This window comes from Carcharodon carcharias, chromosome 25, assembly GCF_017639515.1.
Source record: "Carcharodon carcharias isolate sCarCar2 chromosome 25, sCarCar2.pri, whole genome shotgun sequence".
Classification (NCBI taxonomy): domain Eukaryota; kingdom Metazoa; phylum Chordata; class Chondrichthyes; order Lamniformes; family Lamnidae; genus Carcharodon; species Carcharodon carcharias.
Window position 1 is genome coordinate 9,924,944 of NC_054491.1, and position 18,194 is coordinate 9,943,137.

The following is an 18,194-nucleotide window of genomic DNA, read 5'->3' on the forward strand; positions in this document are numbered from 1 at the left end:
TGTCATTCTCCTTAAATCTGTGTCCTCCATTTGTTAACAAATAGGAATAGTTTTTCCTCTATCTACTCTGTCTAGACCCCTCATGATTTTGAACACTTCTCTTGGATTTCCTCTCAAGCTTCTCTTGGCTAAGGAGAACAGCCCCTTCAATTCTCCAATTTATTCTCGTAACTGAAGTCCCTCATTCTTGGAATCTTTTCTGTAGCCTCTCTAAAGTCTTCAACATTCTTCCTAAAGCATAGAGTCCAGAATTAGACACAACACTCTAGTTGAGGCTGAATCAATGTTTTATAAAAGTTCATCCCAATTTCTTTGCTTTTGCACTCTATGCCTCAATTTATAAAGCCCAGGATCCCCTTTTTAACCACTTTCTCAACCTGTCCTGCCACCTTCGACAATTTGTACACATGTACTCCCAGACCTCTGTTCCTGCACCCTTTAGTTATATTTACTGTCCTTGTTCTTCCTACCAAATTCTTCATTAAATTTTATGTGTCCGTCCATTCCATCAGCCTACGTCCCCTTGAAGTCTATCGTTCTCTTCCCCATAATTCTTCAAGTTTTCTGTCAACTGCAAATTTTAAAATTGTGCCCTGTACATCCAAGTCTAAGTCGTTAATAAATAGTAAGAAAAGCTGTGATCCTAATCAACCCTAGGAAACACCACTGTACACCTTCCCCCAGTTCGAAAAACAACCATCCACCGCTACTCTCTACTTCCCATCACTCAGCCAACTTGGTATCCATGCTGCCACTGTGCCTTTTATTCCAGGCTTCAACTTTGCTGGCAAGTCTATTATGTGGCACTTAATCAAATACCTTTAAGAATCCATATGGACCACATTAAGCCATATTATCCTCTCTGTTACCTCATCAAAAAACTTAATCAAAATTGGTTAAACATGATTTGCCCCTAAGAAATTCATACCTATCCAAGTGACTATTAATTTTATCCCCAATCAGTATTTCTAAAAGCAGTTAGTTGAACTGACTCGTCTTTAGTTGATGGGTTTATGCTTACACCTTTTTTGAACAAATGTGTAACATTTTCAATTCTCCCTGATATCTAAGGGGTATTGGAAGATTATGACCAATGCCTCCACAATTTTCACCCTTACTTCCCCCAGTATCCTTGACTGCATCCTATTCTGTCCTGGTGACTTATCAAATTGAACTTTAGTCAGTCTTTGTAATACATCCTCTATCAATATTTAGCCCATACAGTATCTCAGTTACCCTCCTCTTTCCACTAGGACTTTGGCAGCATCTTTTTCCTTTGTAAAAGCCAATGCAAATTACTCATTTAGTACCTCACCCATGTTCCCTGCCTCCATATGTAGATTTCTTTTTTGGCCCCTAATTAACACTACCATTTCTCTTACTGCCCTTTTACTATTTATATGGTGACACACACCTTTTGGATTCTCTTTCATATTAATACCAGTCTCTTCGCCTTGTATTTCCTTTTTCACTTCCCCTTTGAACTTCCTGTATTCAGCCTGGTTCTCACTTATATTATCAACCTGATGCCTGTCACATGCATCCCTTTTCTGTTTCATCTTACTCTTTATCTTTGTGTCACAAAGAGAGCTCTGGCTTTGGTTACTCTTCCTTTCCTACTCATGTGAATATACCTTGACTGTACCCAAGTCATCCCCTTTCTAACTGCAGCCTATTGCTCTGTTATAGTTTTGCCTGACAATCTTTGAATACAATTTACATAGGGCAAATTCATTCTCAACACACTGAAATAGGCCCTACTCCAATTAAATATTTAACTCTAAATTGTTCCTTCTCCTTTTTCATAATTAATCTAATCCTTATGATACTGTGATCACTGCTCCTTAAATGTTCTTTTAAAGTACAAAACACTAAATTGACTTTGTATAGTGCCTATCAAATTCTCAGTATGTCCCAATGGATTTCACAACATTTTCTTTTGAAGTGCCATGATTATTGGAGATACATATGCAACAATGTTCCAGAAAGAACAATGACTAAGTGATTGGTTAATCTATTTTGGTGGTGTTGCTCCAGGGAAAAAGGTTGGCCAGGGCACCAGGTTAATTTCCCTGCTCTTCCTCAGTGCCAATCGATCAACCTGAAGGAGCAAATGAGGTGTTAGCTTAACTTCCTCCCCAAAAGCCTACAGCTCCAACAATGTAGAGCTCTCTCATTACTACACTGAGGTGTCAGCCTAGTTTACATGTTCCAAGCCTGCAGTGGGCTTAAACCAATAACCTCGTGGCTCAGAGTCAGTTTTTTGTTGGTTTTCCTATTCAAATATCAAAACAAATCTTAAGCTGACATGTTCCAACATTCTGCTACACTTTGTTTATTGTAATGCTTATTGCAAAAATTATGACATTGTTATAAAACCATGTTTTATATTGAAAATGACTTTATTGATTGAGAGGGCTGAAACCCCAGGATAAGTTTTAAAAGATAAATGACCTAAGCAGCAGTTCTGAAGATGGCCGAACATTTACATTACTGTATCCTGAATTTACCAAGCTAACTGAAAGGAGCCGGGCTGTCTGGCGTGGTCCACCAGAGGTAGTCAGCTTAAACGAGTGCAGGTGACCAATCCCCTGAACCATTCGTAGACATCCAGGCCAAATCTGTTATTCAGGTGGGTGCAGATCGTTAGACTCGATCACTTTGGGCAATGGACCCTGGCCATGTAATCAAATGATTTTAAACAATGGATCTGGAATGAGGGTTTCCACCTTGCTATGACTATATTTGGTAACTGGCCAGGTTGTGAATGGAGGCCATGTGTTTAAAGAAACTGCTTTTCCAGGGTCATTCATTCAGACCAGAAAGGCCTCGAGTGGGTGACAACAGGAAGAATTCTCTTGGCTCCTTTTTTCCTCTCTCTCCAGCCATCCTACAAGCATGTGCCCTGCCTGTGCTCTGACCTGTCAACCACCAGAGGCGGCATATTCAAGATAAAGCTGCTGATGCTGGAGGAAAAGACAGAGATCATCTATCAACATTTTAAATCATCTCGACGTGGAATCCAGAAAGATCACTGAATGCAGCCTGAACTCGTCCAAGTCAATCTACAGGATCCGTATATGATTGACCTTCTTTTGGGCACTTAAACAACTTACCTCCCCTTCCTCTTTGTAGCTTATTTGTGTGTATGTGTGAGAATCTCCTGAATGTATGTATGAATGAAAGTTGTAGCGTTTTTATTATATTTACATATTGCATGTTAAGTACAATAAATACTATTTCCTTTTCTTTTAAAACTAACAAGGAAACTTGTCTATGTCTATCTTTTACAGTCACAGCACTTAAAAAGTTAAACACTCATTGAATTGGTAAGCAAATTCTCTTTTAAAAAAGACCCATAGTGGTCAACCCATAGGTGCAAAGAGAGGGAAGCCACTCTACCACTGTTCATCTGACCGTAACACCATAGTGAAAGAAATGGATTTTAATGTTAGAAATTTCATCCTGTAAAAATCACAATTCTTGTGCTATTTAAAACTTGCATCTTCAGTTACTTAGCAAAGGCATGGCACCAAATCAGATTTTTTGGCAAGAGGATTGAACTTTACAGTTAAGAATTGGCCCCCAGTCCCAATTGATTAAACCTTTGACAGTAAAGACCACTGGAATGATGCCGCATTACTTTGCTGCAGAGGTAAGACATCATCAGCACAACATGACAGTAAATTATGCAGCAAGTAAAGAAAGAAATTAATGGAATTGTGGCAAGCTCCTGAGTTAGCAAATCAGATGCTGTTTTTACACAGTAGTGAATCAAAACCACCAGCTAGAACTGCTAACATTAGGGAAAGACCAGAAATTAGGTTTCGGTCACCAAAAGGAATGTAGCAGATTACAAACCCACTGAAATATAGTGAACTATGTCCCTTTCTAAGGGCAAAATAGGTCAAAATTGAACTCAAAATGTGAGAGACTTGACAGGCTTGTGTTAACAGTGCTATTGATTCTGAGACCAAATCATAAAATTTCACGGATTATGAGCTGTGAAGGTTCTGTGAAATGTTATTATTTCAAAGACTTATAAATTCCTTCTGTATTTTCTAGCATGATTGTTTACAAGCATACAGATGCTATTTTACAATACTTTGTTTCCCTATTCCAACACATCACACAACAGCACTCAAGTATGTTCTTCAAATATTTTTGCAGATGGGGAATAAAGAAAAATCCAAGAAAGAAGTTATATTAAGAGTAATTTTTTTTTAAAATGGCAAATACCAAAAAATGTCATTAATCAGATGCAGATTGTCAATGGTCTGATGTAGTGCCGACCATAGCAAATTAATAGCCAAATGGTCAAAGAAATAAAAGCAGACGTCACTTCAGAAAATACATTTTGTTATTACAGCAAAGTGAACATTTTGGCAAACACACAAGGTAACAGGAGCTTCATAAAAATATTTGGTTTGGCCTGGCATAACATAAAGGAAAATAAGCTACCAGCAATGGATTTTGTAGGTACCTGAAGTGAAAGTTTACTTGTTCTGTTAAATCATCGTAAAGACTATAAGACAGTTAGAAAAGCAATATACAGTGGTGAATCCTGGAAATCTGTAATAAAACAAAAAGATTCTGAAAATATTCAGCTGGTCTGACAGCCTCTTTGGAGAGAGAAACAGTTTCAGGTCAATGACCTTTCATCATTTTATGACCAAAACAAGTTATCTGGTCACTGATGATAATTACTACATGTGGGACCTTGTGTATGATGCACTTTGGGGCATCCAGTGGATGAGGGGCTGCGAGAGAATGAGAGAAAGATATTAAAAAAGTATAGTGTTTCTTTTTCTAAGTAAAAAAATAAGTATATATTATCGAGAGAGAGCAAGAAAATGAGAATGAGAAAGAGAGCGCATTTCATAATCTCAGGATGTTTCACAGAAATTTACAGTCAATGAAGTACTTGAAGTGTAATCATTATTGCAATGGAGTAAATGCAATAGGCAATTTACACACAGCAAAGTCCCACAAACAGCAATGTGATAATGACTTGTTAATCTGTTTTGCTGATTTGGTTGAAGGATAAAACTTGGCCAGCACTCTGGAGAGAATTCCCTTGCTCTTCTTCGAAACTGCTGGACATACAAGATTTCGTGGAATTGAGAGCGGAGATGACTCAAGTCTCTGGAGTGGGATCTGGAGTCATGGTTCAGAGGTCTGAGTTCTGCCGTTGAGCCAAGGCTCAAACCTGAAAGGGACTATAAAAAAGTATGCACTTTCCTTCTTTTGCTTTTTCTAACAAAGCTACACCATTTATGAGCCAAAAAAAAGCTAACATCCGATAATATGACATTATTGGAAAGCAAACAGTGAGCATGATTATTTGCTCATGAGCATTCTGTAAGGACCAATATTCACAAGGGCAATCAATTAAGTTTGAAAAGTAAACAGATAACTTAAAAAATTGTTTCAAAAAAGCACATGGTTTTTGTCTGTAATAAATGATGTAATCCATCAGAGTAAGAGAAATAAACCATCCAAAACAAACAATAAGCAGTGCTTAGGACTCAACTAATGTTTTGTCTAATTGCAAAAGTCTCTGTACAGTTAAGTGAGGCAAAGCATATTCACAATGCAAAAGTACAAATGGTTTACATAACGGGGAGAGTTTGGAAACCAGAGAAGAGATATGAATTTGACCATAAAAGTGTATCTTGGCTGTTGTTTTGAAGAATGAAGCGTGTGATGAACAGACAAGCAAGCCAGGATTTGAACAATACTTCAACAAGTAACAGAATTTAGTAACAGCCAATTAATATTTTAAAGATCATAATGCAATTGCTATACATTACCTCCAACAGGATAGTTAACTTACTTATCCTATTCAATACAGCATGCTAATGTTCCCTGCAATTAACAACTGCTGCAGCTTATGTTAGCTAAACCAGTCTTCAGTACGAGTGAAAAAAAATGGTCACAATCCTCCATTATCAATGACATCCAAGTATCAAGCAGCATCTTTAGTTCATATCCTTAAATATAGGGTTCACTGTTAAGTTCTCTTTTGTAATAAAACAAACCCCTCAAAGTGTTAAAGATTATACTTTCTCTATCCTTATATAAATATTTCCTCAAAGAGGTTACACCATATTAGAAGCTTCACTGGATTACAGCGTTGTGCAGGAGATAATTTTTGAATCACCCTGGGTTAATAGACTGTATCCTTACCATAGCTAATTCTTCCACCCACCACCACACTCGCAACTGCATCAGTAATACCCCAAGCCAGTTATGTTCATGCGGTTATCAATAATCCACTTAGTAAATATTCAAATCTATCAAACTTAAAAGTGCAAACAAAAATATATTACAGTTATGGGTCTCCCATTTAAAATGGAGATTATAAGCAATTGCTTCTCAAAGAGGGTCATTTATCTTTGGAATGCTCTACTCCAGGGATCAGTGGTGACTGAGTAATTGAATATATTCAAGGTTGAATTAGATAGTTTTTGACCTCCAAGGAAGTACAGGGTTATGGGAGGGGTGCAGCCAGGAAAGTTGAGTTAAGGCCACAGTCAGGTCAGCCATGAGCTTACTGAATGGCAGAACAGACTCGAGGAGCCAAATGGCCTACTCCTGCTCCTATTTCTTATGTTTTTAACCATACACTTTATCATAATTTGATTTAAACAAGGAGCTATAGTGATGCACTGCAGAAACTCACCAAGGCCCCTTCGACACCACCTTCCAAAGCTGCTATCTCTACCACTTAGAAGGACAAGGGCAGTAGACATATGGGAACACCACTACCTGCAGGCTCCCCTCCCAGCCCCACATAGTCCTGACTTGGAAATATATCTCCATTCCTTCACTGTCACTGGGTCCAAATCCTGAAACCCCATCCCAAACAGCACTGTAGGTGTACCTACATCACATGGACAGCAGCAGTTCCAGTCAATGGCTCACCACCAAGGGCAATAAGGATGGGCCATAAATGCTGCCCTTGCCGGCAACGGTCGCATTCCAAGAACGAATTAAAAAACATACATATTTTTCTAATGAAGGATTATTTCACATGCATGAATCACTTTTTGCTCTTCATGAATGTAAAATAACTCTGTGGGTAATTAAATTACATACTTCACATACCACTCTCCGCAGAGAAAGAAACAAAGTTAATTTGTCATCGACTTAAACGTTAACTCTGTTTCTCTCTCCACCGATGCTGCCAGACTTGTGAAGCATTTCCAACATTTGCTGCTTTAATTAAAGGAAATTCATTGCCTGTCATGAGACAACATTGAAGTTAGTCTTCCCAGTTACTAAATATGAAAATATATTAACCTGGCAGTACTTTACTACTTGGACATAAGGACCGTGATTGAAAACATATTTAATTACAGAAGCCTACAGAATGGCAAGCAAAAGAAAAACTAATATTTAACTTTTTCATTAATGAACTTGAGATCTTCAAAAAAAAATGATCAGGAGTTCATGAATGTCAGTAGCAGTGTTAATCTAATTTAACCATGACCTCACTGCCAAACATATATCATTTATGTTGCTTATTTGGCTATGTATATCAATATATGGAAGACATAAATACATGAAAAGAACAAGACAGATCACAGTGACAGAGGATCAAGTGCTTGTGTTGGAGCCATGGGTTTTGTAAAACTTTCCTGGATTTTAATTATTTCCTATCTTTTTGATAATGTATTGTTAAAGTTTACCTTCAATACTCTTGTTAGTTAATCTTCCATTGCTTAGCATAAATGCAATCATCTTATAAGGTCTGCAGAGTGATTTTAATGATATTAAGGATAAAATTATGTTCCATTCAAACATATATACAATTTAAAGTGGAAGATAGCACTACAAGAAGCACCTTGGACAATGAGTATTCTCCTAGACTTTGCTTTCCCATTTACTAACATATTTAATATTGTCTTCCTAACATTACTAGCCACATGCCAGGAGGATCTACCTGATTTTAGACAAGTGAAAGGAATTCATTCAAAAGCAAAACATTGCTGATGCTTCAGGAAACCTGAAATAAAAACAGAAATGCTGGAATGCTCAGCATATCTGGCAGCCTCTGCAGAGAGCAAAACAGAGTTAACAGGTCAGCGACTTGAAATGTTAACTCTGTTTCTCTCTCCACAGATGCTGCCAGGTGTGCTGCATATTTCCAGCATTTTCTGCTTTAATTAAAGGAAATTCATTGCCTCTCATCAGATAACATCGAAGTTAAACCTCACAGTTACTAAAGATAAAAATATATTAACCTGGCAGCATCTTCATTAGACATTGGAAGGCTAATTCCTGGGTCTGTGCTTTCTGTTCTTGAGTTCTGACCGGCTTTGGCCATTTGGGTAAGGTTCCTCCAGGCCAGATAGCTTCCTGTAAAAGCTTGAGGTACACAACCCAGTGTTGAGTACATGTCAGGTTAACAATCTGGACCTCAAGCCACCTGTAAGCAGAAGATATATATTGAGTTGTGCACAAGAAAAAATATGCATGATATTAATCAATTAATAAGTGATCTATCAGCCCTTGGAAAAATAAACTATTTCAGTCACACATTCTCACAAAAATACCTATGGGTTATACATGCTATGCAATGTGCACTTCAAACAGTAAGAAGCAAGATCAATTAGTATGAAGTACTTCTGTTTTTTATCTATGTTAGAAAGATGGTACATTCACTTTCATGCATAGCATTCATCGGATGGGCAGGCAATGGGTCTATAACATAAAAGCATCATGACTCCTGGCATGATGCGCTGTTGGTAATCACATACCAGTTGTGCATTAATGGAATACAATACCTTGCGATACATGTAGGCAGTAATTTCTTTTTTAGGAACCTGAATGGCAATAAGGCCGTTGACATAGGGAAAATCTGCACAAATCCAAAGCTCTATCCTTCTGTTCCCCGTTATTGATGGGGCAGATGGTAGAAGTGTTTGCTTTAGAAAATGTGGCATTAGTCACTTACTAATGCAAACATGCAGTGCTGACTAGTTGAGTTGTTGACATACCCTGTTGCAGCCTGGAAGGAATCAGGTAAAAAAAATTGACAGCCATAGTAACCTTGACTGCAATGGGCAATTCTATGCTAATCATGGCAGTGCATGCAAGTCTCGTTGCAGGAAGTGGCACAGCATCCTTCTACGCTGCTACTCTGAGAAGTGCAAGTATAAAACGCTGGCTCTATATTCTCAATGTGAAGGTGAGGTTTTCTGTGAGTTTTTCTCCTCTTCTATGGTCTCCCTACAGCCGTTGCACCATGTGCTGTGGCTGCTGCTTTTCTTCCTCTACAGCCAGAATGGAACAGCCAAAATGATTCTCAATTTTAGAAAGTGTTAGCAATCCCTGCTCAAACTTTCTAAGGACTGTCCGGCCACCACCACAAAAATACAGATTCTGCACCCACAAATGGCCAAGACAGACAAGCAATATGTCTGTCAAATATTTACAATGATTTAAAAGTTATGAGATGATTATCCCTTTAAATAATAGTGGAATTAGCTGTTTCCACTCTGTATCACCCAAGATTTGTAGTAGGTGTAAGTAGCAGCAGTGACACAAGTAACACAAAAGCTAAGTAACACAAAAATGGAGTCTGGCCCCAGTTGGCAACTGGTTTCTAATTTAAATTTATTTGGTTCCTAAGTATTTCTAGCAGCAGTGCTAGCAGCTTAAGTTAAAACCTGCTCAAAAATCACACTGTGCAGGCCTGCAGCGACATGTTGCTTACCGATTTTTTATTCCAATTTCTGTCCTATTACCGTACATTGCATCTGAAGATTGGGGTGGTATGGTGACAAAAATCATTCTTACTGCGTCCTTATATTGTTAGCATATCATGCATTATCAAGATGGTAGTATGTGTGTGGGCATAGATCTGAACAGGCAGATCAGCATACAGGGAACATAAGCCAATTCAACAATTGTCAACAAAGTCAAGTTAATGACATCGTTCTGTTGACATGCCCCTTGTACAAGAGAAAATAACCTTTAGGCCACCATTGTGATTTAATACCCTACTGCTGTTGGTACAACACTGTATGGAAAGCAATCTGCATCATATGGGAAGAAACATCCGCCTGTTCCTAAGTATTTAAATGCCACAAAAAGAGTGCGCAATGGCTGGAACAGCATATCGATTTTGGTGTAATTTCGTCAATCCTAGGATTGGTTAATAGAGCAATGCACAATGGCAAATTTTGAAAGGTTATGGAAAGATATCCAAGCTAGACATATGTGAAAAACATCACTTCTACAAAAAATATTTTCCAATAGCTGTTTACACTTTTGTGACCAAGATTTGCCTTTAGCCGATCAATGACATTTTACACACTGATGTTCTGTGGGAGAGCTCGAAATAAACAGTGAGCTGTTCAAGTAAAAACCTTTGTTTAAATTAATGACATCAGTACATGAGGTAAAGCAATGCTTTTCCCTAACATTAAGCACAGTTCTAAGGTCAATAATGAATTTTACAGAAAATTAAAAACCTCTTAAATGTAAATTGATCCATAGATTTTATGACAAACTTAAACCAATTGTACTTGTATGTAATTGGCTCAGTGTTCAGGAAACCAAGTAACTCAATACTATTACAATAGCAGTGAATCTTACAATATAAAAACACAATAAACTGTATTTTCCCAGCCGTGGAGATCAGGTTGGAAGTGATGGTGGGGTGGGGAGGGGGAAAACAGAAAATAGGAGGAACATGTCAGGATAACTCTCTGACGCATTCCCACCACTCTGGAGGTTTTCCAGGGAGGGTTGGGAAGAGAATCAGTTGTCTGTACCATGGAGGCAGGCAGCCAATTAAGATGATCAAGTTTCTAATTTGAAGCGATTTTGGGGTCTCCCTGACATCTTGCTCCATGGAGGCGATTTCCCTGCAGCCGAGTGGGGGGCTACTGGAGCTGGAAGCTCCATGCCCCATTGAGGCAGGAAAGACTGCAATCACGGCTGATCCCGATCCAGTGAAGGGGTTTCCCCTCCATCCCAATGGATATGTCAATCAAAGTCTTGTTAATTTCTACATTGCTGTGCAGGCCTCCTTGGTCAGCAGTGTCACCTCTCCTGGCCGGGGGGTGGGGGGGGGGGGGGGGGGGGGGGGGGGGGGTGGAATACTGAGGTTCCAGAGCTGCCAGCCCTCTGATGGGGCTTATAGCATCAAGAGCCCGCTGCTATCCTTAATTGGACAGCAAACAAGGGAGGGCAGAATTCTAGGTTTAGCCTTAGGAAATGGAACTGGGCAAGTGGAGGAAGTAGCAGTAGGGGACCATTTTGGAGATGGTGACCATAATACAGTTAGATTTCGTATAATTATGGAAAAGGACAAAGATAGAACAAGAGCAAAAATTCTAAATTGGGGGAAGACATATTTTACAAAGTTGAGTGGTGAACTGGCAAAAGCGGACTGGATATAGAGAAAATTGTCAAATCAGTGGGAAGCATTTAAAGGCGAGATTATACGGTCACAATGTAGGCAAGTCCACACAAAGACAAAAGGTGCTACTGCCAAATCTAGAGCCCTCTGGCTATCCAGAAGCATACAGGGTAAGATAAAGCAGAAAATGAAAGCTTATGACAGTCACAAAAAGCTTAACACTGTAAAAAGCCTAGAGGAGTATAGAAAGTACAGGGGATGAAGTAAAAAAGGAAATTAGGAAAGCAAAGATACAAAAAAATATTGGCAGGTAAAAGCAAAGAAAGCCAAAGATGTTTTACCAGTACATTAAGAGCAAGAGGACAACTAAGGGTAGGGCCTATCAGAGATGTACATTGTGAATTGTGCCGAAGTTGTAGGCAGGATTCTCAATGAGTACTTTATCTCAATCTTCACTAAGTAGAGGGATGATGCAGGCATTCTGGTTAAAGAGGAATGTGAAATATTAGATATAATAAGCATAATGAGAGGAAGTACTGGAGGAACTGGCATCTTTGAAGGTGGATAAATCACCAGGGCCAGGTGGATTGTATCCCAGGCTGTTAAAGGAAGCCAAGGAGGAAATAGCGGATGCTCTGACAATCAATTTCCAATCCTCACTAGATACAGGTGCAATACCAGAGGATTGGAGGTCTGCAAGTACTTTTCAACCTGCTGAATAGGCAGCTGGATAGGTCAGAAAATTATAGGTCAGTCAGTCTGACTTTGGTGGTGGACAAACTATTGGAATCAATTCTGAGGCACAGGATAAATTGTCACTTAGAAATGCATGGATTGATCAGGGATAGTCAACATGGTTTTGTTAGGGGAAGATCGTGTCTTACTAACTTAATCAAATTTTTTGAGGAAGTAACAGGGAGGATTGATGAGGTGAGTGCAGTGGATGTTGTCTACATGGATTTAATTAAGGCATTTGACAAGGTCCCACATGGCAGACTAGTCAGAAAAGTGGGATCCCATGAGGTACAGGGGAATGTGGCGAGTTGGATCCAAAATTGGCCAGCGACAGGAAACAAAGTGTCGATGGATTTTTTTGCAAATCAAAAGCGGTTTCCAGTGGCGTTCCACATGGCTCAGTGTTGGAGCCCTTGCTGTTTGTCACATATATTGATGATTTGGACTTAAATGTGGGAGGCATGATTAGGAAATTTGCAGATGACTCAAAAATTGGCCATGTAGTTGACAGCGCGGAAGATAATTGTTGTCTCCAGAATGATATCAATGGTTTGGTTGAGTGGGCAGAAAACTGGAAAATGGAATTCAATCTGGAAAAGTGAGGTAATGCATTTGGGGAGGACAAACAAAGCAAAGGAATACTCCATTAACAGGAGGATATTGAAAGGGGTAGAGGAAATGAGAGACCTTGAAGTACATGTCCACAGGTCCCTGAAGGTGGCAGGACAAGTGAATAAGGTGGTAAAGAAAGCATATGGAATGCTTCCCTTTATTGGACAAGGTATTGAATACAAAAGCAGGGATATAATGAACACTGGTTAGGCCGCAGCTGGAATTTTGTGTACAGTTCTGGTCACCACATTACGGGAATTGCCCTGGAGAGAGTACAGAGGAGATTTATAAGAATGTTGCCAGGGCTTGAAAATTGCAGCTATGAGGAAAAATTGGATAGGCTAGGGTTGTTTTCCTTGGAGCAGAGGAGGCTGAGAGGTGACCTAATTAAGGTGTACAAAATTATGAGGGGCCTAGATAGGGTAGACAGGAAAGACCTGTTTGCCCTAGCTGAAGGGTCAATTACTAGGGGACATAGATTTAAGATAAAAGGATTAGACATGAGGAAAATCTTTTTCACCCAGAGGGTGATGGGCTTCTGGAATTCACTGCCTGAATTGGTTGTTGAGGCTGAAACACTCAACTTATTTAAAAGACACCTGGATCTGCACCTGAAGTGCTGGAACCTGCAAGGCTACAGACCTGGTGCTGGAAAGTGGGATTAAAATGAGTGGCTAGTTTCTTTTTTTAAAATCTCTTTTTTGACCGGTGCAGACACAATGCAATGAATGGCCTATTTTTGTGTCTTAATTTTTTTGTGGTTCCATGGACAGTGAGTGCAGAAGCTGTCAATTGGGAAGCCATCTCCAAGAAGATTGTTGAGTCAGTCTCACTGCTGGCAAGTGCGGGCAAGGGTCCCCCATTTGGTCCTGCACTCACAGGAAAATCCAGCCCACTACTGCTAAAGCACTGACAACAAAACATGAAAGCTTATTAAGACTTATAAATTTGTTCTTCGACTGAGCAAGGAGTCAGTCAAGGACAGTAAAATCGGCTCCCATCAATTTTTTGATAGGTATAGTTCCACAGGTGTTAGGTGCTCTCATTGAAATGGTCTTTCCTTTTATGCAATAATTGGCAGTGTGTCAGCAGGTCAGACTACCACAACACAGCTGAGCCCAATTCTGTCCTCTCCCTTCATCTAATGTCCACGCTTGCCTACAAAAAGCAGGGGTTACTGGTTAGCAATCAGAAACAATGACCAATTTTTCAACTAACAAAGCAGAGTGGACATTGAATCTGTGATTTTCATGGCCTCTACGGCTCAGCAGCTTTAGATCAGCTCAGTGAGCCGCCAGAGGAGTCTAGGACATGGTTTGACATTGGACTAACTGGTTGGATTATGGAAACACTCAACGTACCTGTCTGCTTCACTGCATTTCAAATGATTTAAGACCTATTTGAAAAGCCAGGTAAGGTGTTATATAAATGCCAAGACGTTTTTCTTTCTGTAGATGAAATACAGCAATAGATGGAGTATGTCTCACACTGTTATTACTACCTTTCATTCTGATATCACAATAAAGTTGGTTAAACCTATGATGATTTCCAAAAACTCTGTCATCCAATGAAACTTGAGGCAATGTCATTTCAGACATGGCATTGGGTTTAAAATGTTTCTGCTGCAAGTACCTTGGCATTTCAGTAAACAGTCCATTATAGGATAAGTTATAAGAATGAAGCAGAATTAAAAATGAATGAAAACAAAAGTAGCTAATTTTTCTTCAGAATTCCATCTTGTTATGCAGGTGAGGAGAAGTGAGCTGGCTCCCCTTCTCTTTAGCTCCATCGGTTGGTCACAACAAAGGTATTAAAATTTATTTTCCCCGTAAATGCCTTTCCCAATCCAAATGTATTTAATTTTTAATAAGGAGCCTATCAAACTATGTTTTCTTGAGTCAAAGAAAGAGTAAATTTACTAGTTATTAAACCTGAGAAAAAATAATAAAGGCTCAATAACATACACACACGCACGCACACACACACACATACACACAAAGATCAGAAGTAAGAAAGTTAGAGTCCAATAAGAAGTTAAATTAATGTATAATTAAGTCATTTGCTTGTCTTTGAGGCATGGATTGTTGAATGTTACAGTCATTTGAAGTTAGTTGGTTTCCTATAGAATTCTGGAGTTGACTTGCTTCAGGTCTGCACTTTGTTGAAGACACTCTTTTAGCGTGAAAGAATGGGGGATGTGGAGAGAGGGGGGAGATCTTTTCTGCTCTTTCCTAGCAATATTTTCAGATGGCTGTGATGTTCCTTTCTCCTCCTTCTGATTCTGCTTTGCAGAAACAGTTTTTAAAATTCCTCTATATATATTTCCTAGAAGAGAATTTAATTAGCATGTCTTGCAGTCGTTGGGCAGAATTTAGCCCTCGATGGATGGGCAGGCCCCACCAGCTCGGCGGCAGGCAGGCAGCCGAACTCCGCCGCCGAAACGGGCCCCACCGCCATTTTGAGTGGGCGGTCCAATTAAGGCCCGCTCAGCGGGCTGCACGACGGAAAGCGCTAAGCACTTTTTTGCAGGGGGGGAGGGATACCCCATCTGTCAAAGTGTGCTCTTTTGTGCATGCATGCCAAAGAGCGCACTGCTCCCTGAGACTAAGTGCTGTCTCAGGGAGATTGGTGACCGTTTAAAAAAACCTCAAAAATAGAAAAATAAAAAAATTATTAACAATGTCACACGAGATGGGACATGTTAATAAATGTGACATAAAGTTTATTAAAGATTTTTAAAATGGACATGAAACCTCATCCCGCCGGTGGATGAGGTATCATGTTTTTTCTGTTGCTCGCTGGGGCTCTGGGCATTGACAGGTTGACGGGCAGACAGTTGATTTCGCTGTCCGCCCGCCTTCCTGAATATTTAAATGGGGCGGGATGACTTTGAGGGGTTCCTCCCAACATCACCCCTCCTCATTTTCGTGTCGCCGATGGAAAAATTCTGGCCGTTGTTGCAGAACAAGTTATTCAATTTTTTGATCTTTTCTTCTCTGAAACCTTTGACACATTTCAAGATAGAAATTGACAGGAGATGGAGTTATTTTGTCCTCCACAGGGGGTTTTGAATGTCTGATGAGTATCTGGCTGGTTAACAATTTCCATTCTTGATAGAATGACAGTTGATTAAAGTCCAGCACTTTACATTTGTAATGCCTTGCTTCTAGGAGAGTCCCTGTTTGAAGTGGACCTTGACACTCCCTGGGTGTGAAATTCTATGCAACAGGTCTGCATTGTAATTCATATAGAAACTTTCCAGGGAAGTGGTCAACTTATAGCTTCAGACTTCAGGTGATTCGTGGCATCCATTTTTTGTCAGTATCTTTTCTTGCATTTGTTTTTAAACAGGTCTTCTTTAAACAGTCCAATATGTCTGTGATTAAATTTCACTCCGTCACAGCTTCCTGTCATTGTTACATTGTCAATATCTGCCTAAAATCCAAGAATCCACTTAAAAGTGATTGAGTATCATTTGTATACATGCTCTTTATTCCCAAAGACAGCGGTATAAAGATCATCATGTGATTACATTTCTAACTTCTTCCAGTTCTGGATTTCAACATACAGTCTATGACCAAGTGCAGGAATGTTAACATTAATTAAAACAGGGCTTTAAGGTTAATTTCTGGCAATTATAGTAATTTGTGTCCTTTTTTTGATTGAAGACTTCCTCTGTATATTAACATAAGCACAAATTCTAACTGTGCTGACCACAAATATTTGGCAACGTGATTAAAAAGCTTCAACATTTACTGCTTACTTTGGCTGCAGGATGTCAAATTGACACGGGGTATCCATATAACTATTGATTCTTAATGTACATGCATCATCAGCTCTACTAACTGGTTTGTACTCTACGTAAATATAGTTATATCCAGAACCAAGGTCAGATGTGGGCTAAATATATGCTCTTTGGAAAAAAATCTACTTACTCAAATACTCATATTGTGGAACTGAAAAGCCTTCATCTTTGCAGGCTAAAACTTTGGGTTGGTTTAACAGAGAATTTTGGAATGAGAAAAAAAATCAATGAGCAATTCAAGACTGTTCAATGAAAATATAATTATTGTAAGGAAAGAGTTAAAATATAAAAATGTCTCTTTTGAAGTCACAGCCTGTGAGGATGCAATTTAATGTCAAATAAAACTAGGCCTTTTTTTCTGACAATAATTAAGAAAATTGTCCTATAATTAACATTATGTACTCATGTTTTGCCATTAAAAAGATTGGCACATTAACATTTTCTAACCACTTACATCACCATAACGGCTAATCTTAAGTACTTAAAAGCTCTGGGTAGAAGTTTAACCTTTTTATTGTATGGATCATTTGTTGTCAGACAAGTAGCTGTCTGAAATTATTTTAAAAGCCAAAAACAAATCCCAGCAGCATAAATGTCGACACGGCTGAACACTGTTTTTCTGGAACACACAATGGCTTCCTGGCAAAACACTTCTGATTTTGAAGAATGCAGATGCAGCATCTGTATCAGCATTACCGGCAAGCCACTCTACCTAATTTTTTATCCGGTGGTTTTGTATGTTAATTGACATCTACAAGTTTCGATTCCATTGTCACACCCAGCACCGCCTTTCAGAGTTTCCAAAATGCAGAATGCGTCCCCCAGGACTTACCTCAGTGCTGAAAAATACCCAAATGCCCTCTTTCTTTACAATGAGACCCTGGTATTCTCATTATGGTACTCCTAAATATCAGCGCATCTCCTCCAGCATGCCCATTTCTCATAACCTTCCCTCCTATTTTCTCAATCTCTTATAAACCTCCATTGCTCCTATATTATTGTCCCGTTTACCCCAAACCTAGACTCATCCTTAATACCTCAAATCCACAAAACACTACCAGCTCTCTAGTGTACCACATAGCTTTAACCTCACTGCAGCCTTGAATAATTTTCCTACCACCCTCCTCTGTATAGTTTATTTAGAAAATTGAGATAAAGTGAACGACCATATTTATCTAACCTTTAATATTAATGCTACTGATTACAGTTTCCACACAACATGCATACAATCATTTTCAAGACGCAAAACTGGTAAAAAAAAAATAAAAAAGGTAATTGGGCTTTTTTAGTATTTGTGCAACAGATGACGGCATTGCTGGCAAGACCAGTATTTACTGCCAATCTCTAACTGCCCTTGAAAAAGTGGCGGTGAGCTACTTTCTTGAATAGCGGCAACCTATGTGGTATAGGTATACCCACAGTGTTAATAGAGAGAGTTTCCAGGATTTTGGCCCAGCGATGATGAAAGAACATTAATATGGTCCCAAGTCAGGATGCTATTTGACTTGGAGGGGACTTGCAGGGGATGGTGTTCCCATGAGCCTACTGTTCTTAACCTTATAGATTGCACTGAATCAATATACAGGTGACTTACTGAATCCATACAGATTAGTGCATCTTACACTATATTTGATGTTAAATATCATAAAACAACCAAACTACTAA

The 18,194-nt window shown here is 39.2% G+C and overlaps 1 protein-coding gene across 2 annotated transcripts in view; it reads right to left on the bottom strand.

The window, feature by feature from the left end:
• Positions 1–18,194, bottom strand: part of snx19b (sorting nexin 19b) — a 182,625-nt gene that overhangs the window by 26,876 nt on the left and 137,555 nt on the right. The window contains exon 9 of one of the 2 annotated variants that reach the window (XM_041174199.1): positions 8,250–8,434. In XM_041174199.1, coding sequence (XP_041030133.1) covers positions 8,250–8,434 — 185 coding nt within the window. Of the gene's footprint in view, positions 1–8,249; positions 8,435–18,194 lie in introns of those variants that run through there. The other variant, XM_041174200.1, reaches the window with a different exon arrangement.